Source organism: Macaca thibetana, chromosome 15 (assembly GCF_024542745.1).
Source record: "Macaca thibetana thibetana isolate TM-01 chromosome 15, ASM2454274v1, whole genome shotgun sequence".
NCBI classification, from domain to species: Eukaryota; Metazoa; Chordata; class Mammalia; order Primates; family Cercopithecidae; genus Macaca; species Macaca thibetana.
The window spans coordinates 34,581,932-34,607,144 of record NC_065592.1 but is presented as its reverse complement, the minus strand read 5'-3'; the positions used below and the strand labels follow the sequence as shown (position 1 = coordinate 34,607,144).

Genomic DNA, 25,213 nt, shown 5'->3' with positions numbered 1-25,213 from the left:
CAACAGCATTCATCTGTTGCCAGTCAGGTATGAGGTAATGCCTGTCAAAGAAACACACTGCAGCAGAACAAACTGTGCTGCTGACCTAAGACTCCTTAGATCTGCCCTTCAACCTGGGAACCAAACTCAGATCTACCTCCTTATTGATAGTCTAGGATTTTTCAGTTTAAAATAGGTATTCACTAAGAACAACCTTAAGTTGTTTTAATAATATGCTCAAAAAACATTTGAGAAAGCTCAACATCTTTTTTTTTTTTTTTTTTTTTTTTTTTTTTTGAGACAGAGTCTCGCTCTGTCGCCCAGGCTGGAGTGCAGTGGCCGCATCTCAGCTCACTGCAAGCTCCGCCTGCCGGGTCTACGCCATTCTCCTGCTTCAGCCTCCCGAGTAGCTGGGACTACAGGCGCCCGCCACCTCACCCGGCTAGTTTTTTGTATTTTTTTAGTAGAGATGGGGTTTCACCGTATTAGCCAGGCTGGTCTCGATCTCCTGACCTTGTGATCCGCCCGTCTCGGCCTCCCAAAGTGCTGGGATTACAGGCTTGAGCCACCGCGCCCGGCCTTTTTTTTTTTTTTTTTTTTTTAAAGCCATCTTAAAACTAGGAAGAGAAAACTATCTTTTTTTTTTTTTTTTTTTTTTTTTTTTTTGAGACAGAGTCTCACTCTGTCGCCCAGGCTAGAGTGCAATGGCACAATCTCGGCTCACTGCAACCTCCGCCTCCCAGGTTCAAACGATTCTCCTGCCTCAGCCTCCTAAGTAGCTGGGACCACAGGTGCGTGCCACCATTTCCAGCTCATTTTTGTATTTTTAGTAGAGATGGGGTTTCACCATGTTGGCCAGGATGGTCTTAATCTCTTGACCTCATGATCCGCCAGCCTTGGCCTCCCATAGTGCTGGGATTACAGGCGTGAGCCACCGCGCCTGACCGAGAAAACTGTTTCTTTAATAAGATCCACCGTCTTAAACCAAAAAGCCAGTCTTGTACTCGACAGTGATACAGTAGAGCATCTTCAGTTTACATCAGGAATATATAAGTAAGCCTTCTATCACCATTAACATTGCTTTAGAAGTTCTAACTCGTGCAATAATCCACAATACCAAAGTAAGTATAATGATCTAAAAGGAGATAAAATACAAAAAAAAGAAAATCAACTAAAAATTATAGGTGCTGTATTTGTTAAGTATACAAAAATCAGTATCTTTCTCAAGCGTTAGCAATAACCAGTTAGAAACATATAGTATAAAGAACATCCCATTTATCAAAGTTTCAGCAAATATAAAATTAGAAATAACCCTAACAAATATGTCCAATTTTGAAGTGAAGAAAACTTATAAAACTATAGTGTTCGGCCGGGCGCGGTGGCTCACGCCTGTAAACCCAGCATTTTGGGAAGCGGAGGTGGGTGGATCACAAGATCAGGAGATCGAGAGCATCCTAGCTAACACAGTGAAACCCTGTCTGTACTAAAAATACAAAAAATTAGCCAGGCGTGGTGGTGGGCGCCTGTAGTCCCAGCTACTAGGGAGGGTGAGGCAGGAGAATGGCGTGAACCCAGGTGAGATCGCACCACTGCACTCCAGCCTGGGCGACAGAGTGAGACTCCATCTCAAAAAAACAAAAAACACGTTTCTTGAGGTTTTAAAAATAAATAAATGAACTAGAGGGACATATGTTGTTGTTTCTGGATACAAAAACTAGAATACTGAGATGTCATTGTTTCAATTTAATATGATTTGAATAAAATTGACAAAATGATTTACAAAATGATTCTAAGCAAGAAGCATAAAGGGAGGACTAACATCAAATAAAATTTAAAAATAGTGGTCAACACTGTGTTGCAGTTTGGCAATAATGATAATGAATTGAGGTCTTGGAGGTAGAATACATGGATTCCAGGTCTAGCTGTGACTTATCAGCCACATGACTATGGCCCAGGTACCTAATCTCTTCAAGGATAACTTTCTCACCTGTAAAGTGTGGGATTAAATGAGATAGAGAGTTGAGCAAATTGCTGGTACATGGGAAGTACTCAAAAAAATGTTAGTTGCTATTTTGTTGTTGACCACCATAGTATAAATAAGAATTTATTATTTGTTAAAGGAGCCATTCTGAATTAACAGTGAGTATTACACTATACATCAAAATAAATTCCATGAAACCATAAACAAGTATTAATAGAAGAAAATAATATTAAAAAGCTAAAGAGCTTAAAAACATTGAGACAAGGTCTAAAGTCAAGTTGATTTAGCTGTACAAAAATTTCTATTTCCGCAAAAAGAAAAACAAATTGGGTAACAAACTGAGGCAGAAGTAGTGTCGTATTGGTGTTTAACAACCAGCTCTCCAAGTGAAGAAAAAAAATCCAGATTTGCTACATTTGCTGATTTCCATGGTGTATATGCTCCCACTATGACTCATTTTAAGCTGCCGATGTAAAGTCCATGAGCAGGAGTTAGGAAGAAATGTGCAAGATTGGCTGTCATGAGCTGGTGTGAGCCCGTGTGAGCTCACTGCGGCACACAAATGGCACAGGCATGGCAGAACATGCTGAGAAACCCTCTCAACATCACCCAGCCCACCGAGGTGAACCTGTGACTCCCAGGCCAGAGCACATTCGTTTTTGTAGCTGCCTTCCCCAGGCGGCATAAGATAGACATAACAGAGCAAAAAATTCAGTGTTATGGAGAGCACCTTGGCAGGGATCTGGGCCTGCAAATGCTCTCAGTAGAGAAAGCCCTGTAGAGTGGCTGGGGCCTACCCTGGGAGCAGCCTCTTTGGGAACAAAGTCATACCATGGCTGAAGATTAAGGAGAGAGGTATTGCTAGGCAAGTGCTCTGGACCAGGACAGAGATGTTCCTCTGGTGGCTTCTTCTCTTTCTGAAACCTGTGATATTCTGGGCAGCGGCGCATGTGTTTTACTGTCTTCCTTGGTAGGGTGCTTATAGTCTTTCTCTTTGGTTTTTACTATCTTTTTGATATTGTTTAATTATTGCCTGTAATAGTTTTCATAAATGTGGTCACCAGAAAGATGAGTCATGGAGGCAGTGGTAGTATGTGAGTGCATGAAGGGTTGTGTCTAGGAGTGATGAGTCAGGTGATATCTTGTAGTAAAGAATGTGTCTCATAGTGACCAGGCAGATATGATATCATCAGGAAGGGAGGTTTGAAGGTATAGAGGCTTGGGGTCCTTTGCCATGTTTGTTGACATAGGGCTTCCCTCAGGGGCTTGCACTTTTTATTCCACAGTGGATGACTACTAGCTGGTCATTTGGTAACCCAGGCTTACATGTGCCATCTTAAAATGGGTTGTTCCTTTGTGATTACATCTGTAGTTCTAATAGAAGATCAGCTTATTCTTGGGTGGACTTTGTGGAAAGAAGCAGGATTTAACTGGGTTTCAGAGAAATGAAGACTTTGTGAATTTGGGAGCCATATTGTTTAAGTTGTATAGTTATTTGAAGCCTGTGATTGAGAATCATTATTTAGGGCAGTACAGAAAGAACAAATTGACATGGAGTGGGATGGGGTTCAGAGACTGAAGAGAGAAGAAACTAGTTACTTTTGTGGGATTAACACAGATTAACTTTACACTGTGAGAAAAGTAGCTGTAACAGATGCATAGAAGACTGGCTGGTGGGCAAGATGAATTGCCATAATTGTATACACACCAGTCAAGGTCTGTCTGAGCTTGGGACCTGGCTTTACGAGTGGGATGTCTTAATGACTCATCGGGTGTGGAGGTTTACAGATGCCTGTGTTTTTAGAGCATTTACTTATTCAAGTTAGGCTTATTAGTGTTCATTTTTCTTGGTTGCTTTTTTTTTTTTAAGAACAAGTTTAGTATCTCTCATTTGTAGAGCTATTAATTTGATAATTCAGTGTTCCCCCTTACTTATTTGAGTGTGTCTAATCTAATCACTTTTGATCTTTAGCTGACTTTCCTTAACTCAGCTTCTGGTGTGCCCATATGTTTTCTTGTGAATGTTTGCTGATCATGGAACCATTGAATGTCAAAGTTGGAAAGGACTGCAGTAGTCTTCTAATCAGACTTGTCAACTCTGTATTATTTTCTTCCCTACTTCCTTCTTAATAATAGATTGGGTCTTGATTTTTTTTTTTTTGAGACGGAGTCTTGCTCTGTCACCCAGGCTGGAATGCAGTGGCGCAATCTCAGCTCACTGCAACCACTGCCTCCTGGGTTCAACCAATTCTGCCTCAGCCTTCTGAGTAGCTGGGATTACAGGTGTGCGCCACCATGCCTGGCTAAGTTTTGTATTTTTAGTAGAGATGGGGTTTCACCATGTTGGCCAGGCTGGTCTTGAACTCCTGACCTCATGATCCACCCCCCCCGGCCCTCGGCCTTCCAAAGTGCTGGGATTACAGGCGTGAGCCACTGCGCCTGGCAGGTCTTGATTTTTAATAGTTGGAATTTGCCAAGAAGGAGGATTTGGGGGTTTTGTGATAATATATCATCTTCATATAGAGCAGTCACTTGGAGATAACCCATTGGTCATACCTAGGGGTAGCTGAAGGCCAGCTGATTGTCTGATGCTGAAATGTCAGTGCACATTCAGTGGCCCCTGCTGCAGGGTACTTCAACCTTTAATTTTAAACCTTGGGCCACAGGTGGGAGTTTAGTTGGACTTTGGACCCAAATTTTAGGGCCGGGTTAAACTCAGCACTCTCATGTTCCTAGGACTTCCTCCATGGTTCTGATCTATTTCGGGGCATGGAGAGGGTGCTGGAGGTTGGTTGATTGTGGAGAAACAACCTTGTGTTATCCAAAGATAGTAAGGCAAGCCTGCAGATCTAAGAGCTGCTTATTTGTAAATTATACTGAAATGCTAGGAGAAGTTCTCTGGAAACGGTCTAAATTGTAGTTCTTTAATATTTTCTGCTTGTAGAATTTGAATGGGGAGTACTTGGTGTGGTTTAGGTTTTACCAAGGAAGGCCAGCTGTTGGCCATGAAGAGGCACTACTAAGTGTCGTTGACCTTAGAATCCACAAAGCCCCAGGGCTTTGGAGACTTAGAACTTAATTTTGCTAGATTTAAAGTGTACTCTCCTCTTAACGTAGAATTCATGTAAAACTACATCATAAGACACACTTATCAACCCAGAAGGCTAATTTATTAAAGAATCAACTGACAGGCAGACCAGAAATTTTTTGTCAGTTTGGTAAGCATGAAAGTAAAGCCAAATTATTATTAAGAACTATTACATCTATTCTTAATAGAAAAGTAGTATGGTTATTTTTTAAAAATCCAGTCCCAATATGTGTGAGTCCTTTCTCATTCCACTTTATGAGATAGCAAGCATTAACAGCTTAGTCTGTATATGTTCTTCCCAAATGTCTGTAATTGCAATAAGCTCCCTTGCTCTATTGCTTTTTTTTTTCTATAGCTCTCTAATTATGTTGTGCACTCCACTTGTCACCCTGTGGGAGGCAAGAGCACAGTCAGAAGGTTGCCTGATGACGTGGAATCAGATGAAGGGACAGGGAGTAGGCTGGATGACCCACGGCGCAGCCTCAGTTCAGTAACCTGAATTGTCTGTTCAACAATAAAAGCACGTCTGCATGAGAAGCTGGGTGCCAGAGTTCACTCTCCTATCACCCTTTCCCCAGCAGTTTGGAAGGGCGGTATCAAGGTTTATCTCTCAGACTTTGATTTTTCACTATAACTACCCAGGTACAAATCCTGGCACCTAATAGGTGCTAAGTAAATAGTAGTATGTATCTACCTGCCCTATCCAGTTCGTATTTTCTGACAAATACAATCTTTTTTTTTTTTTTGTAAGAGATGGGGTCTCACGATGTTGCCCCGGCTGGTCTTGAACTCTGAGCTCAAGCAATCCTCCCACATCAGCCTCCCAAAGTGCTGGGATTATAGGCATGAGCCACACACTTGGCCCTGACAATCTTTCTGTAACTGTGTTTATACTGCAGTCTGGTTTGCCTTGTCACTCCATCCTGGACTCCATCCTGGGCAACAGAGTGAGACTCCGTCTCAAAAAGAAAAAAAAATGTAAAAAAAAAAAAAAAAGATGATATTTCTTATTCAGATCTATTTTATATTATATTTTAGTTGTCTGCAACATTATTTACCCTTTTCCCTTGTGTTGCCTACAGAGAGATGGAAAATCAGCACCTTATCTAGCAATTCTAGTAACTTCTGATTTCTCGGAAACATGCTTCTGTTCATCAAATTTCTTTATTACCCAAGTCTTTACCTTAAAGACCTTCCACTTTCATCTTGCATATCTGATGTGGTAGCTATATGAAAAGTGTTCATATGGAGTCTGTCATGAAGTCAGCAGAACTCTGCAGGTGAAGTGGTCAATGTGGACCCTTTGAAGTGTTTTAATGTGATTTCTTTTATACATATAACAAATTTATTGAGATATAATTCACATACCGTACAAAATGATTTTTAGTGTGTTCATAGAGTTGTATAACCACCGCCACAATCAGTTGTAGAACATTTTTATCACCCCAAAAGAAACCCCATCCCCATTAGCAGTCATTCCCCATTTCCTCTCAACTCGTACTTTCTGTCTCTATAAATTTGCCTATTCTGGGTATTTCATATAAATTGAATTATATAATATATGGACTTTGTGCCTGGTTTCTTTCACTTAGAATGTTTTCAAGGTTCATTCATGTTGTAGCATGTATCACTACTTCATTCCTTTTTATTGCAAAATTATATTCTATGCCATGGATGTACCATATTGTGTTTAATCACTCGTCAGTTGATGGGCATTGTATGTGATTTTTTTAATCGCAAAGTAGCACTTTAAGTATTATTGTTTTTGAAATACAATCGAGTGTTTTATAGAATTTAGGTGGAAGTTACAGACGGCTAGGAGAAAAACAGTTTGTTTCTACCTGTTAAATATCACTGCAGGTGTTTTCTTCAAATATCAAGAATAATATTTGGACATTTGGAAATTACCTTTGAAATCAAAAGACAAAATATGTTAATATGTTACTCTTGGTTATGACCTATAATTTTCCTGTACGAAAAAGTTAACCATGTAAAAAAAAATAATTTGCCCACTGTCTCACGCGTCCGTGTAAAGAGACCACCAAACAGGCTCTGTGTAAGCAACAAGGCTGTTTATTTCACCTGGGTGCAGGCGGGCTGAGTCTGAAAAGGGAGTCAGCAAAGGGTGGTGGATTATCATTAGTTCTTACAGGTTTTGGGATAGGCGGTGGAGTTAGGAGCAATGTTTTGCCAGCAGGGGGTGGATCTCACGAAGTACATTCTCAAGGATAGGGAGAATTACAAAGAACCTTCTTAAGGGTGGGGGAGATTACAAAGTACATTGATCAGTTAGGGTGGGGCAGAAACAAATTACAATGGTGGAATGTCATCAGTTAAGGCTATTTTCACTTCTTTTGTGAATCTTCAGTTGCTTCAGGTGATCTGAATGTATACGTGCAGGTCACAGGGGATATGATGGCTTAGTTTGGGCTCAGAGGCCTGACACCTATCTGGCCAACATGATGAAACCCTGTCTCTACTAAAAATACAAAAATTACCCAGACATGGTAGCATGTGCCTGTGGTCCCAGCTACTTGGGAGGCTGAGGTGGGAGAATGACTTGAACCTGGGAGGTGGAGGTTGCAGTGAGCCGAGATTGTACCACTGTACTCCAGCCTGGGTGACAAAGTGAAACCCTTTCTCAAAAAAAAGTATTTTTAGATAAATTAAGCTATAGAACATACTGTGGTATTTTTACTGCAATTCTTATGCCTCTCATTTTCCTCTTTTCCCTCCTTTTTTCCACGTAGTTCATTCCACAGTGTCTACACAGGATATGCTAACCACAGTAAACAGAGCAGAGCAAAGTGTCATGGGTCCTGGCCCAACTGTCTGGTTCACATTCCTGCTGTAGTACATACTGACCATTTGTCTTGAGCATATTACTTAACCTCCTTTGTCTCAGTTTCCTCATCAGTAAAATGGGAATAATAACAACATCAACCTCATAACACTTGTTCTGAAGAATAAATGAGTTAATATAGGCAAAATGTTTGGCACATGGAATATGCTCAACAATATTAGCTGAAATCTGTCTCTGTATGGTATTATGATTTAGTGTTACACAGTCACTTTAAGTACTTGTGTAAAACATCATTTTGGTAATATTCTTAATTTTGATTGATCTATAGTCTTTTTCTACCTTAATATGCGCAGCTTTTCCTATAATTTTGCCAGCCCTCAATTATGAACTCAAATGGGTTGTGTTATAAAAGGGAGGACAACCAGGCACAGTGGCCCATGCCTGTAATCCCAGCACTTTGGGAGACCAGGGCAGGAGGCTCACTTAAGGCCAGGAGTTTGAGACCAGCCTGGGTAACATAAACGAGACCCCATCTCTACAAAAATAAAAATATCAGCCAGGTGTGGCAGTGCATGCCTATAGTCCCAACTACTCAGGAGGCCACGGTGGGAGGATCGCTTGAGCCCAGAAGTTTGAGGCTTCAGTGAACTATGATCGTGTCACTGCGTTGCAGCCTGGGTGACAGAACGGGATTCTGTCTTTAAAAACTAAATAAAGTAATATATGAAAGGGAGAACAGAAAAGGTAGAAACCAGAGATAAGGAAGGCAAATTAGCAAGAAAACAGCAGAAAAGTAAAAGAAGCTGAATCTCTTAAGCTCCAGCACCCTTCCTTTCATATGATAATAAGTCATTTATTGAATGAATGGATTTTTAATAGTTTGGTTGATTATGGGTTTCAGAATTGAAGTTTCCTTCAACTTCTTTTAAAACTTTATGACTTCACAGTCTATATGTGTATCAAAGCATCATGTTGTACACCTTAAATATATATACTTTTTACTACTCAATTATACGTCAATAAAGCTGGGTGGAAAATTTAAGCTGTAAAAAAGGCATTTCAGTTTTCCTCATTGTGTTGTCATTTGAAAGTTACTATTAATTTGTTTCTTACACAATTGTCTCTAAAACTGTGTACTCATTCATTTCTTCTGGTTGTATTTCCCTTACAACTAGTTTTTCAGTTTTCAAACACACATTTTATAATATGTACAATATGGGAACAACTTAAAGATGTTTGAGATGAATATTTGTGGGAACTCACTTTTTTTAATGCTTCATAGGGAAGCATAGCCCATTGGGAAAAGACGTTAACAATGATTTAGGGCCTAGTCCTAGGAACTTAAAATCATTTATCCTGAAAACAATGCATGGTATAGGGTAGTTGTGCTTACCTTGCTGGTGGGGAGGTCAGTTCAGCTGATCATACTCCTATTTAGAACACTAGCTAGAATTCAAGCCCAGGTTTGTGTTCCTTTCCCTCTACACACCCATTTACCTCTCTAAATTGCCAGTTTTCCTGCATTCTTCAGGAGAAATCTTGCTCCTACCTGGGTCGTTCTCAGCATACAGCTTTCTAAGGAAGTTTGAAGTGTTCTGATCTCCCATCAATAAGTGTTAGGTAAAATGACTTAAACATTTTCTGGTGGCTTTGATACTGTATCTTTTTATAGGTAATGAGGAAGTAGAAAAAGCATAATCTGGATCAATGGGAGCATATATTATATATATATGTTATTTCTTTCATAATTAAATAGCATTAATGGAAATCAGAATGAGAAAAATGCATTATAAATCAAACTACTTAAAAATTGCATCATCGCTTTCCAGTGCTTATATATTTGCATATTCTCTTTTGCATATTTGTATAATCAGAGCATAGATACAATTTCAAACCATGTTTCTAACACAACTGTTTATTATAATCGTTTTTATATGTTACTATACAGCCTTCATAATTATTTTTATGACTGCTTAATATCCCATTCGTATATTTATTTTCTATTATTGGATAATTTGTAATTTTTTTCTCGTAATAGCATTGTATTGAACATGTGGAGCTATTTTAATGTGTTTTTTTGTTTGTTTTTTGTTTTGAGACAGGGTCTTGCTCTGTCACCAGGCCGGAGTCTGGTGGCATGGTCACGGCTCACTGCAGCCTCCACTGCCCGGGCTCAAACGATTCTACCACCTCAGCCTCCCAAGTAGCTAGGACCACAGGTGTGTGCCACCACGCCTGGCTAATTTTTATATTATTTATAGAGACAAGGTCTCACTGTTGCCCAGGCTGGTCCCAAACCCCTGGGATTAAGCGATCCTCTAGCATCAGCCTCTCAAAGTGCTAGGACTATAGACATGAACCACCATGCCTGGTCCTATTTTAATATTTTGGATTATTTCCTTGGGCTTCTGAAATGTATTGCCAAATTACTTTCTCAAAGTGGTTAACCAATTTACATTGCTTTCAGTTTCTTAACCAATGTTGTCAGCATTCTGAAAGTTTTTCAGTGGGAGTAGCATCCTAACTATGAACTCTTATTCTCTGATTTCTAGAAATATAATGAGAGAGGTTGGCATTGTCTGCATCCACTTCCCCCAATGGATGTGTGACCAAATACATTTTGGAGAATCTTAGAATAAAGGCTCAAGAAACCCTGCTTGAAAGACTAGACTTTGTTAACCCGCATTTCCAAAACTTATTTAAAATGGGATTAATTTTTCTCACATAATCCATTAACAAACATCCTTGGGAATTGCCAACCATATAATATCTGCGGGAAAAGGAATCCGCTTATGATGCAATAGATACTTTTTGGGAACAAAATCTTATGCAAGAAAAGCAGTAAGGCTGTCTCTTCTAACATCATGCCACTCCATGGTGAGAGACCTAGCCTGGTTTATTTATTCACTAAATAAATGTCCTGAGAGCCTACTTACGTGCTAGCTGTGGTAACTGTTGGGGACATAGAAGTTAACAAACCCAAGTCCCTGTCCCCAAGTAGACGATAAAGTGGGAAGACTGAACATTATATATGCAACCATTTAGGGGAAGCTTCTGTACACATTGTTTTGCATGGAATAGGTTTTCATTTGAAGAATATTTGAGTGCTTTCTATAAACAATGTTAATCCCTGGGTTAAACAAAAAATAGACACATTACACTTACCATCAAAAAGGTCATCTACTGGGAAAACATAAATAATTATAATATGGAATGATAATTACTGTAATGGTATTTACGTAGTGTGCTGTAGAAACACAAAGGAAGGGAACCTAATTCACCTTATGGATTCCTCCAGTAGGGATTTGGTTCACTTAAGAGTTTTATGCCACTGCCATAGAACTGAACACATACTTGTTTCAGTGCGTGACTGCTGTGAACTAAAAACATCTTAATTGGCAAAGACAATACCTAATTTTGATTTAGAACATAAATTTACCAAATTCTGCTCACCTATTTGCTATATTATTATCAGTGCAATCTTCATGTTACTTCTGTATAAGTCATTATAAGTCAGTTCTCAGTGTTTTTTATTTTGTTTATTTTATTTTATTTTTTATTTTTTGAGATGGAGTTTTGCTCTGTTGCTTAGGCTGGAGTGCAGTGGTGCAATATCAGCTCACTGCCGCCTCCACCTCCCAGGTTCAAGTGATTCTCTTGCCTTAGCCTCCTGAGCCTGGCGAATTTTTTTATATTTTTAGTAGAGATAGGGTTTCATCATGTTGGCCAGGCTGGTCTCTAACTCCTGACCTCAGGTGATCCACTCACCTTGGCCTCCTAAAGTGCTGGGATTACAGGCATGAGCCACCGCACCTGGCCTATAAGTCCGTTTTTATCTGTTCCATCATGGAAAAGAGAGCAAGGTTGGAGTAAGAATCTTATATTGTGTATGCATGAAATTTAAAAAAATGGTTACAGCATAGCCAGAAAAGTCAGTACACCCATTAACAGTCTGGAAACTGACTATACTGTAGCCGATGGGAGGTGTGAAGTAGAGCTTTGGTCTATCAGTCTGTCCTCAGTATCATCAAGTACTGAAGAAATTCTGACCCTTGTAGATGTGATAAGAAAAAAACAAAGCCCATGAAAACTATAATTTTAAAAAATTAAATAGTAATTTTAAATTATAAAGGTTGCTTACCACTGATTCAGGAGAAAGACAAGTTAGAGATATTGTTTGAGGATTGCAGACAAGGTTTGTCTGTATAATTTTGATTGTTTCTTTGATAATAGAGGTAAAATATGTTATTAGCTATGTTGTAGAGCAGGATTAACTTGGCCTCTGCCCAGTAATTGTTATGTGTTCATATGCAAGAAAGACAGTCATTGAGAAGTCTGATGCAAGACAGACATCTTTGTAACAGGCCCACAATTATTTTTTAGGGGAATTGGAGGCAGAATGAAGTCACTGGCAATTTATCTCTCTGTGATCTTTCTATCACTATGTAAATACCTAACTTACAAAGCAGCTCTAGTTGCCATTTCCCCCTTTCTCCTTAAATGGATGAATGTTTGTGATTTCGTATAAAGTTCATGAACTAAGAAAAGCAGTTGGGCACAGAATCCTGTATCTTTCCACGCAGTGTATCTTATTACCTTTAACTGTCTGTTAAAATCATGCTTTTAGTTTTACCTTTCCATAATGAATTTCCATCACCAGGCTTAGCAAATGAAACAGATTACTTATGGTAACCGTAAGTAGTTATGCACTCCAGATCCTTGACAGAGCCTTCCCAAAGGACAGGCAATGTCTTTCAAAATCCTATTACAAGATTTTATTTGCAGATGCTAAGAACAGAAGGCTAGAGCCGCCATAGTTTATTGCCACTCAACTTCATCAGGTCTGCTCACTCTATTGAAAACTGTGGCAAAAATGATATATATCAACTCTTTTATTTTATTTTTTACCACTCTGTGCAAATAAAAGCATATTGGGTAATTTAATGAAGCAGTATGTCCTTGGAGGGAGCTTTAAAGATTCTGAATGTACAACTATTTGTCTTTAATACTGGAGGTTTCTGTGTAAAACTGGCAGGAGCAAACTAAAGTCTTCACAGACCAATGTTTGCCACATACACAGTTGAATCGCACAAATGTCTATGTAGCGGTGACCTTGGAGATAGATGCATTCAGTGACTAATAGTGGCTTTTGAGGTGTGTCAGGGAGTAGTTAGGACAGTGAAAACTACAGCAGAGCTGCTGGAACTGTGGGACCATTTTGGAGATGGTCTGCTAACTCAGGAAGTGCAGACCATGATGTTCAAACAAAAAATTGGGGGAGGGGTTGATTACTCAACAAATCACCCATTTCAACCCAAGGATGCATTCTGAACTCTGTGCTTGATGAGAGTACATCTTAGCTTGCTTTGGTCTTCCCAGGTATAGCTGGCTTTTCATCAGAATCTGGGAAAAGGTGCAGCGATGGATCTGTGCTGCAAAGATCTAGGCACACAGGAGGAATAGCATTCCTGTGCTTATCATGAGGTATAGGCTTCAGGTTATATGGGATTCCTGGCCTGCCAGCTTAAGTCTCCTTACTAGTGACCTGTAAGAACAAGTATATGTTGATAACCTTGTCAGAAGGATACTCTTGATTGTGCTTAAATTTCTAAGCTTCAGTACTTTGTTAGTAGTTAATACTTTTATACCTCCCAATTGATTAGAAAAAATACAAGAATATGGGTGGTGCCGTAGTGGTGAAATGGCATCCCAAATGGTATTGGAATCTGTAATGGTTGGTCCCTTATTTGTTTGCAGGCTTAACCCTGCCCATATAACACTTCTCTTCCTTGGGACCAGCCTCCCAGGCTGCTATTTATTGTTACTTTGAATGTTGGAGAATGCAGTTCTCTGGCCTAGTCTGGGGGAATGCCAAAGGAGCATGTAGACCTTTAGCCTGTCAGAAATTACAAAAAACTAGCCGGGCGAGGTGGCGGGCGCCTGTAGTCCCAGCTACTCGGGAGGCTGAGGCAGGAGAATGGCGGGAACCCGGGAGGCGGAGCTTGCAGTGAGCCAAGATCTGGTCACTGCGCTCCAGCCTGGGCGACAGAGCAAGACTCCGTCTCAAAAAAAAAAAAAAAAAAATGAAATTCCAAGTTGTAGCACCTCTAGATATATGTGACCAGATAGTACTTAACTCATTGTTAGTAGGGATCTCACCAGTGACATCTACATGAAAATATTATTCCAGTAGCTTAGTAAATATAACCCTAGACAATAAGTGTCAGAAAACAAAGGAAGATATTTTTCCTCATTTCTGAGGCTGAAAGGCCTTTTCCTAACTGGAGCCACAAAATCTTTAGTGTATAAAAAAATCTTGATATGAAGTGAGAAATGGCTGATTTTTTTTTTTTAAGCAGCTTAATGTCCTGTTTGCTACTAAATATTTCTGGGTGTAATAATTCTTATTTAGCAGTCAATATTTCCCCATGATAGCAACCAAGAATTTTTAGAATGTTTTGGGGCACAAAACACATTATATTTTAGACACTGAAAGATCATTTTAATGTTTGCCTCAGAATATAAGCTCCAAAAGTTTATGAGGTAATTTCAACAGTTCTCACAAACGCTTCTTTAATGTTCCCCATGTCTATTCCTGCAGTATCTTTTCTGTCTCTGTCTTGGCATCACTCACGCTATCTTAGTAGTTGATTTGTCTCTTTCCCACTTAAACTAGAGCTCAGTGAGGACAGGGGCTGTCTTACTTGTTGTTGCATCTCAAGTATTTTGTGTGGTACCCAGTATTTATTTGAAGAATCAAAGAAATGCTTAAGAATATTTTCTGAAGCTGGGTGTGGTGGCTCATGCCTATAATCCTAGCACTTTGGGAAGCCAAGGCTTGATCCAGGAGTTAGAGACCAACCTGGGCAACATGGTGAAACCCAACCCATTTTTAAAAAACAATTAACGGAGCATGGTGATGTGTGCATGTAGTCCCAGCTACTCAGGAGGCTAAGGCGGGAGGATCACTTGAGCCTGGGAAATGGAGGCTGCAGTGAACCGTGATTGTGCCACTGCACTCCAACCTGGGTAAATGAGCAAGATCCTGTCTCGGAAAAAAAGAATATTTTCTGAAAATCAAGCAACTTTATATAATTGACTCTAACCTTTTTATAGCACATTTTCCATTATTTTAAAACCTGGTGTATGAAGGAAAGATTGATAGCATTAGGTAGTACTCTTATTATATTACTTATAAGAATCTTTTGGGAAGCTTTGTACTTCTGTCTTAATTAGGAGAAAGTCATACAGGCAGTAAGCACATAGTATGAAAAGAGAGCAGGAATATTCAGTCTTTGCCTTTAGATATTACCTAGATGTCTTCTGACTTCCAGGGTTTTGGACCTACCTGCCTCCATATTTGAGACCTAGTTAACTCTTTTTGTATGTAATCTGGATCATTGATAATGCTTGTCTGATCTTTTGATATCTTCCTAATCCTTCCTGCCTGACCTAATTCTGTGCACTTGATACATAATTGCCAGACCTTTTCCTACTTAATTGGCCCCTTGGCCTTGGCCCACCCTGCCTGCCATATTACTGCCATATTACAGTGATGGCTAATTTGACCTAATTGTTTATAAGATATCACTTACCAAAACCTCTGTGTTTTACTATTATCTACAAATACATTTATTCAACAACTGTGTATTTGCAGTCACATGAAAATTTAGGTTAAAACATTTTACAGGTTTATTTACTAAAAAAAAAAAAATACACCCTTACTATAGCATATCAAATTCACTAGAAGGCCTTGAGTTTAGTTATTAAGGCTCATAGTGAATATGGAGTCTAAGACATAGTAGTACTATGACTTCTATAAGAGATACCATGGAAGCTAAAATATTAGATATCTATGCTGTACAAAATATAGGAAGGCATGTGAAGGTGTTACACATTGTTCCTCCCTAACTTTAAGGATATAAATGTACAAACAGGAGGTATATGCCAGTTGTGGTCTGACTTAGAATTGTTCTTTAATTCTCCAGTAGTAGTATTAGAAATTATAATTCTGCCTTCTAGGTTACTAACCTTGTATATGTGTGCAAAAAAATGCATGTACTGTGGATATTGTTATAGGAATATATTCACACACTTACTTTAAAACATTAAAAAACTTTTTATTATGGAAAATCTCAAACGTTCATTTTAGCCATTTTTGAAAATCTTTAAATCTTTTGTACCTTCAAGTTTGTCTGGTATCAATTCCTTGTGCCTGAAGAACTTTCCTTAACATTTCTTACAGTTCAGATCTGTGGCTAATAAATTCTGTCACGTTTTTTGGTTTGAAAAGTGTTCATGTCTGAGAGATATCTTCTGTCGCATAGAATTTGGGGTTGGTAGTTTTTTTTTTTTCGTTTTCCTTTCGGCGGTTTAAAGATGTCGTTCTGTGGTTTTCTACTTTTCATAGTTTCTAACAAGAAGACTGCTGTCATCTTGGTTTTTCTGTATGTGATGTGTCTTTTTTTACCCTTCTGGCTGCCTTCAAGAAGATCTTTGTATCTTTGGTTTTCAAGGGTTTGAGTATGATAGGTCTAGGGGGTGTGTGTTTGTGTATTATATTTATCCTGCTTGGGATTCTCTGAACTTCTTGGATCTGCGCTTTGATTTCTTTCATTATTTTTGGAAAATTTGCAGTCATTATTTTTTTCAAATAGTTCCTCTGCCTCATTCTGCCTTCTTCTTGGATTTCAATTACAAATGTCACATCATTTGTTTTTTATTTTATTTATTTATTTATTTATTGAAATGGAGTCTCGCTCTGTCGCCAGGCTGGGGTGCAATGGTGCGATCTCGGCTCACTGCAAGCTCCGCCTCCCAGTAGCTGGGACCTTAGGCACCCGCCACCACGCCCAGCTAATTTTTTGTATTTTTAGTAGGCGGGGTTTCACCGTGTTAACCAGGATGGTCTCGATCCGCTGACACTGTGATCCGCCCACCTCGGCCTCCCAGAGTGCTGGGATTATAAACCTGAGCCACGGCGCCCGGCCACATCATTTGTTGTTGTCCTGTAGTTCTTGGATGCTCTATTCTGGTTTTTAAATTTTGAGTCTGTGTGTGTGTGTTTCAGTTGGGATAATTTCTGTTAACCTGTCTTTGAGTGTACTGATTATTTTCCTTGTCTGTGTTTAGTACACTGATAAGCCTGAGAAAGGCATTCTTCACCTTTGTTACCATGTTTATTTGTTTGTTTTTAGCATCCCTGGATCCTGTCTTATAGTTTCTGTTTTTCTGCTACAGTTTGAGGACTCAGGTTTCAGACATAGATTTTCCACTTGTTTTCTTTGATTTTTGTTTTCCTAATCTATAAAATAGAAAAGTCAGGAGTATATAGTAATTAACAGAATTGTTTTAGGAATCAAATGCGGTCATAGATAATATAAATGTATGCCCTTGGGCAAGCCCCTTCCCTTCTCTGGGTCTTAATCACTCTCACTAAAGGCTTGTATTATATGATTACTTTGGTACTATTTAGTTCCTAAACTGCAAGATCCTGTGAAGGGGAGAGACCTAACATGTACTGAAAGCCTGGTATTAATCTCATGTAGAATCTGAGAAAGGGGTAAAATCACATTTAAAAAGTGCTGTTGCAAAACAGTTTACTTTTGCTAGGTCAGACAGCATTAAATCCTGTTGCCACTTGGATAAATCTGTTAAAGAATTATTAAAAATTTTCAACTCTTGGGTTTTCTGACTCACTTGAGAAACTTCATGGCTCATAACACATCTCACTTGCTTTCCCTGTGCCAATAGGATTTAAAATTATTGAGTTGGCTCCCAAATTTTTCAATGTGAGGAGAAACTAATTGAGGTTATTGCTTTTTACTAACTAGTGCAAATAAAAAATAGTCTTATTGGAATAGGCTTTGGAGTCACAGAGGGGGGTCAAAGACTGATGGTGCAGGTGTGAAACCTTAGGCTGATTATTTAACTTCTGAGCCTGAGTTTCCTCATCTGTGAAATACGGACGACACCTACATCAGCTGTTTTGAATGTAGAAGACATAATGTGTGTAAAGCTTTGCGTCTAATGTCTGATTAATAGTAATCAATAACTGATGGCATTAACAATGGCAGCTAAAATGAAATATGCCACCATTAAGTCAAAATTTTAGTAAGTATAAGGGAAAAAGAGTTTACTATTCTTTATATCCTTTTTAGTGAGAAAGTTCACTTGGTAAAAGGATATTTTAATAATAGAGAGAGGGTTAACTGAAAAGTATTGGTGAATAATAGTAGTAACAGAGAATTGAGTGCATGCTGGGTGACAGGTGCTCCCATTTACTCTTCAGAACATCCCTGTGAAGTAAGCCACCCCTCCTCTGCTAAGTGTTCCTTTGTCAAGTGAGGGTGATCATTTTTGTTCTTCCACTCTGCTTTAGACTCTGTCAACATCTTTTATATATAAGTCCTACCCTCGCTCCACTTCTCATTCCCAGTGAGAGAACGTGTATTTGGCACAGAAGTGGCCCACAGCAAGTTGAAGGGACTTGTTGAGATGTTGAATCTTTGTATTTTGCTGGTCAAGAATGAAATATCTCTTTATGTTATAGATGAAAATTTAGGCATTAATGAACTGAATGTTGGTCTAAGGTAAAAATACTAAGAAAATAGTTGGAGATAAAGAAACTGCTCAAACAACCTGAGGCCTTCCCCTTTCTTCCCTCCCCATACATGCTGTTTATTAAGACAAATAAATATAGCATTTCAAAGTAGCTTTTGCTTTATAAATTACCGTAGAGTAAATATAATGAGTATCAAAGATGGGTCCAAATTCTGTGTTTGGAAGCAGTTTTACTGTAATGGGTATTATTCAAGACTGAAATTATTTAATACAAAGAAACATTCTTTATTCACACTGTGAATAACTGTCTTCCAAAATACAGACCACAATACAGGCATTCTTGTATGAATAATACAGAGGATTAAGTCAAATTATTTTGCAGTTTTTTCCAGTCATAACAGTTTCAACAAAAGTGCATTCCTGATCATAGGTTTTAGAGTTGGAAGGAACCTAAGAGATCCAAACTAACTCTTTTCTGCCACCCAGAGAGATGAAGCAATTTATCTAAAGTCATGTAGCTAACTAATGACAGAGCCAGGGAGAGAACCAGTCCTTCATCTATTATGCCACAGTGCTGCATTGCTCTGGAAAAAAATACTGCCTACTCATTCTTGGTTTTTAATGCTAGTTAGAGTCTTAGGGTAAGGTTTTTTTCCATCACTAACTAGTGCTCTTTTGTTTTCTGTGTGGGTGTTTGGGAACAAGCTAACTGGTTGTGTTTTTTGTTTTGTTCTGTTCATAACAATTGTACAGTGTAAGGCAATAACAAAGCATTTGTTTGGTTAACACTTTAGGGGTTAGGAAGAAATCGTTTTAACTCAAATTCTCTGCCCTCATTGTTGATAGGCAGATATTTTAAAGTTGTGTTTTTTAATCTGGGATTTGAATTCCCTAAATTCTTATGAAAATCATGTGAATATCTGCTTACTTTTTTTTTTTTTTTTTTGAGATGGAGTTGCACTCTTGTTGCTCAGACTGGAGTGCGATGGCGTATTTTGGCTCACCACCACGTCTGCCTCCTGGGTTCAAGTGATTCTCCTGCTTCAGCCTCCTGAGTAGCTGGGATTACAGGCATGCACCACCACACCCGGTTAACTTTGTATTTTTAGTAGAGACGGGGTTTCTCCATGTTGGTCAGACTGGTCTCGAACTCCCGACCTCAGGTGATCCGCCCGCCTCGGCCTCCCAAAGTGCTGGGATTACAGGCATGAGCCACCATGCCCGGCCTATGCTTACATATTAAGAAAAGAATCTGTAGTTTTCATCAGGTTATCAAAGATACATAGTTCAATACTATGGTTTTAGAGGGAGAGAGAACTAAGCCTGTTTGCACTCTATATATACTAATTGTACTAGAGGGCTCCCTTATCTCCAGCCCCCTCCTGCTGGTACCCTTTCCTCCTGACAAGCCTTTTCCGAATAGCTTCCTGGATATTGTCATGGAAGCCACTGGAGGCCTCAGCCTTCTTAGAGGAACCTTTCCCATAGGTTTCCCAAGGATACCTTCTTTCTCCCTTCGCTGCTTACTTTTTCCAGGAGAGGGTGTGAGACTCAGGGATTTTTGTTCATTAGAAAGCTCAGGGGGCTTATTTCAGTTAGATTTCCATTAAAAGGGATTTGTGAGCTGACCTGAAATCCTAAGACTATTGAAATAAGAAAAAAAAAATGCAATTGGAATTCCAGTCAATACTTAAGTTAACTTTTAGAATGCTGCTAGTTCTGTAGTTCAGGATTCTTTGTGTTTGATCTAGAAACTAACATTTTCTAGGAACAAAATGAAAATACATGGATTATTTAGGAGTTGCACAGATCTTTCTATAAAAACTGATTTTTTTCTTCCTGAATTTTATTTGATTTAGAAAAATCTACCCCTGAATAGGAATCTATTTTTTTTTTTTTTTTGAGCTGGAGTTTTGCTCTTGTTGCCCAGGCTGGAGTGCAGTGGCACAATCTTGGCTCACTGCAACCTCTGCCTCTTGAGTTCAAGTGGTTCTCCTGCCTCAGCCTACCGAGTAGCTGGACTTACAGGCGCCCACCACCACGCCCGGCTAATGTTTCTATTTTTAGTAGAGATGGGGGTTTCACCATGTTGGCCAGGCTGGTCTCGAACTCCTGACCTCAGGTGATCTGCCCGCCTCGGCCTCCCAAAGTGCTGGGATTACAGATGTGAGCCACCGGGCCCAGCCTGAATAGGAATCTATTTTGATGGGCATCTTTCCTAGAAGAGAACATATATATAAACAGCACATTCTAACTTTTTTTTTTTTTTTTAAGTTTAGCATCTGGACACACAAAGAAAAAGCTAGTATTAAGACTGAAGTTGGGCCGGGCAGCGGTGGCTCAAGCCTGTAATCCCAGCACTTTGGGAGGCCGAGATGGGTGGATCACGAGGTCAGGAGATCGAGACCATCCTGGCTAACACGGTGAAACCCCGTCTCTACTAAGAAATACAAAAAACTAGCCGGGCGAGGTGGCGGGCGCCTGTAGTCCCAGCTACTTGGGAGGCTGAGGCCGGAGAATGGCGTGAACCCGGGAGGCGGAGCTTGCAGTGAGCTGAGATCGGCCACTGCACTCCAGCCTGGGCTACAGAGTGAGACTCCGTCTCAAAAAAAAAAAAAAAAAACTGAAGTTGGAAGAGTGTATTCATTTATTCATTCATTTTTAAAAAGCCCTCACTGAGTACATATTATGAACCCTCAGGCATCATGTTACATGCTGAGAAATAAGCCTGGTCTCTTCCCTTATGAAACTCATAGTCTGCTGGGACACAGCATAACAAATAAGAATGACAATTTAGCCCACTAAAAACTCTAATATAGGTACCAAAAAAGCAATGAACTCAGGACCGGCCCTGGCCAGGAAGAGGGGTGGGAGTAGGGCCAGTGGAGTTATTGCTGTGGGGGTTAGCATAAACGTCACAGAAAAGATGACAAATATTTGAGTTGTGTCTTAAAGGTTCAATAGAAACTTGTTTGGCAAAGAAGGGCTTTAGCTATAGCTGGTGTATTTGTACCCTTCTAACTTTAACTAAACTTAACATTTAACACTCTCTTATTTTGTGTTTCCAATTAGAGCTCCAAACGAGAATGGAAGCCACTGGAGGACCGTAGCTGCACAGACATACCATGGCTACTGCTCTTCATCCTCTTCTGCATTGGGATGGTAAGGAAACTCTCACAGATGGTCCGAACCTGGACTCATGATCCAAGGGAATGATGAGGAATTGGTTTAATGAGGGCAGTTGTTGTGGAATATACAAGTCCTTATACAGTTCAGTGGTATTTTGTGTCACCCTTGATTTGTTTTTCTATATGAAAACTGAGCTCAAATTAAGGAGCAGCTGGGACTCGTATGCCATTCAATAGACCATTTCAGAAAACAAATCATTTGACGTAAGTCTCTGAATGGTGATCTTGATGGGGTGGTGAGCAAAACAGTGACCATGAGTCACAAGCCCCACGTATTCACCCAACCCAGTCACACCAACTTGTTGGTTATCTTTAGGGCAGTCAGTTCCTCTCAGAGACTTCGTGTTCCATAGTTCTTCCTAGATGGGAGGCTGGTTGCTCACTCTCCTTCTTCCTTCTGCCCGTCCTAGGCCCCTGCTGCCTTCTGTGTCTACTGTAATGAGTGGCATCTTTTGATTGGAGATCAAGGGACCTGGTGGTTTTCCAATGGCCCCTGCTGCCTGCTGGGTCTACTGTAATGAGTAGTATCTTTTGATTAGAGATCAAGGGACCTGGTGATTTTCCAATGGGTATAGAGAATGGAGGAGCAGAGTTGCTGTTACAAGGTATTCGGGGTGTGCACATTCAGTTGCATACTCACTCTGCCCTACAGGAGTTTCTGACACAGACTTCCGTGGCATTAGAGTTCCTGCCAGTGTGCTGGGCTGAAAAAAAGATAGAAAACTGCTATTTTTAAAGCGGACTGATATTTAGAAATAGAAAGGACTTGGAAATCCTCATCTGGTCCATCGCCCTTATTTTACAGATTAAAAACATCAAACTCAGAGATGGAAATGACTATCCCAAGGCCACACTGCTAGTTCATGACAGAGCTGGGAACAGAGCCCAGGTCTGTTCACTTCCATGTCAATGCTGTTTTCTAATACCCCATTTCCTCTTCCTCAAGGGGACTCTGCAGACACATTATTGCTCTCTCTTTCTTAGTCTTCTACAACTCAAAATGCAATTACACTACCTCAGGCAGCCTTGCTCTTACTCATGTGTATTTTTAACCCCCTTCTTACTATACCTTTTATAGAGTTTCTTTAGGAAAATCTTGCTGTTTGTCTCTTCTAACTGCCCACCAGGCCAGCGCCATTTGTGAATCACAGAACAACTGTAATCTTGGCTAATAGGCACAATTGTAGGTACCAGTTCTGCCTCTGAGCAAAGGAAAAGAAAGCAATACATTTTAATGAGATATGATAAATCCAGTAAAATAAGGAGTATTTATTTTAAAGATAAAAGCATAGTTTCACCAAATTTAGGATATTTAGGAAAGGTCAAAATACCTGTCTCCTAACTTAATGACTTATAAGATATTGCTCAAAAGTTTACTTAGTTTAATGGAATGGCAGCTGAACTATAACATGCATGAATGTTTATGCAGCGTGTGGAGGAAAAAAAAATTTTTTTTTTTGAGACGGAGTTTCGCTCTTGTTGCCCAGGCTGGAGTGCATGGTGTAATCTCGGCTTACTGCAACCTCCACCTCCCAGGTTCAAGTGATTCTCCTGACTCAGCCTCCCAGGTAGCTGGGATTACAGGCATGTACCACCACACCCAGCTAATTTTGAATTTTTAGATGGGGTTTCACTATGTTGGCCAGGCTGATCTCAAACTCCTGACCTCAGGTGATCCACCCATCTCGGCCGCCCAAAGTGCCGGGATTACAGGCGTGAGCCACTGCAAGCTGCCGTAGAAAGATTCTTTGATAACAGAATTAGTCCACAGCCTTTCCCTGCTCCCTGAATGTAACCCTGAGACAAATAGCAGCTGACCTTTCAAAATTGTTTACAAAAACATATACCATGCCACCCGAGGTGCTTTGGATTTTCTGTGCTAAAATAGGTCAGGAAAGTGCAATCATTAATGTTAATAGGCTGATTTGGGAGTGACTTGAGACTAAGGAGTTATTTGTTTACTGAAACATTTTAATGCAATGGTAATTAATATAGTGTTGATTTCAGTATGATGGTAATTAAGACCCACTGTGTGTACTTTTAAATGTTGGCATAGCATTATTAGCATTATTTGTTTTCTAATGATTATTTTAATGGATTACCTTCATGGAATTGAGCTAACATCATATTTTGCCATGTAGAAATAAGAAATCTTAAAAGTTCTGGCCGGGCTCAGTGGCTCACGCCTGTAATCCCAGCACTTTGGGAGGCCGAGACAGATGGATCACGAGGTCAGGAGATCGAGACCATCCCGGCTAATACGGTGAAACCCTGTCTCTACTAAAAATACAAAAAAATTAGCCAAGCGTGGTGGCGGGCGCCTGTAGTCCCAGCTACTCAGGAGGCTGAGGCAGGAGAATGGCGTGAACCCGGGAGGCGGAGCTTGCAGTGAGCTGAGATCGCACCACAGCACTCCAGCCTGGGTGACAAAGCGAGACTCCGTCTCAAAAAAAAAAAAAAAAAAAAAAAAAAAAGAAATCTCAAAGTTCTATTCACTGGCACAACAGAGATTCAGCATTCTTTGGCTTCTGAGTATTTGTTTTAAATGATTTTTAGAAGATTTCTCCCTCTTTGGATTTCATTCTGTAGTACTTTTAAAATAAACATTTAACAAAATGTTTTGTTTTAGATTTGTTGTTCTAAAACAAATCTAAAACAATTTTAGATTTGTTGGGCATTAATCTATGCTCAACACTTTAGTACACACAAAATATGTATCTTTTAAATTTTTTTAAATGACTATGAAATAGGTTTTATTCCCTGCTTATAGACAAACTATAGCAAGGTTAAATATTAGCTTATCTAAGAATATACTGCTGGAAATAAGTGGCAAAGATAGAATAGGAACTGGAACTTTCTGGCTATGTTCTTTTAATCGAGTGGCCCAGCTGCCTGCTTCTCTTACAGATTGTTTCTTCTTAGTAATCTTGCAGCCTGGTACTCAAACCATACCTTTATTCTCTATCTTTATTTGCAGCTTTTTGCTCGTTTTTTGATACCTATGGTCTGGTTCTTAAATATTCTAAGATCTTGTCATCTTTCACTCATCTCTACCATTAAATCTTTATACATGTTCATCTCTTCATCAATATTTGTACTTCTCTTTTATTTCTTCCCTTAGTTTCAAGGTTTTTCTAATGCTTGAGTTGTCTAGAACTTAGAGTGTTTTTCAAAGCAAATTACTCTCAGCCTTCTTAAGTGCTATCTTCTACATTTGAACTTTCATCACTATTTTGGGATTACTGGGCATATACTTACTCTGCTCCAAAAAATTACTTGTAACATTGCACTGCTAAATTTGTGTATTTCATTAAGGGAGTAAACGAGTGGTTTTTAGCCCTAGCTGTAAATTGGAATTAGCTGGGATCTCTTCTTTTTTTCTTTTCTTTTGTTTTTTCTTTTTGAGACAGAGTCTTGCTCTGTCATTCAGGCTAGAGTGCAGGGTGCGATCTTGGCTCACTGCAACCTCTGCCTCCCAGGTTCAAGTGATTCTCCTGCCTCAGCCTCCTGAGTAGCTGAGATTACAGGCACCCAGCACCACTCTTGGCTACTTTTTGCATTTTCAGTAGAGAAGGGATTTTATCATGTTGGCCAGGTGGTCTCGAACTCCT

The 25,213-nt window shown here is 39.6% G+C and overlaps 1 protein-coding gene across 4 annotated transcripts in view; it reads left to right on the top strand.

Moving 5' to 3' along the window:
* SLC44A1 (solute carrier family 44 member 1) overlaps window positions 1-25,213 on the top strand; it is a 196,918-nt gene that overhangs the window by 36,140 nt on the left and 135,565 nt on the right. For 3 of the 4 annotated variants that reach the window (XM_050761843.1, XM_050761842.1, XM_050761841.1), the window contains exon 2: window positions 21,487-21,576. In XM_050761843.1, the coding sequence (XP_050617800.1) occupies window positions 21,487-21,576 (90 nt within the window). Of the gene's footprint in view, window positions 1-21,486; window positions 21,577-25,213 lie in introns of those variants that run through there. The other variant, XM_050761844.1, reaches the window with a different exon arrangement.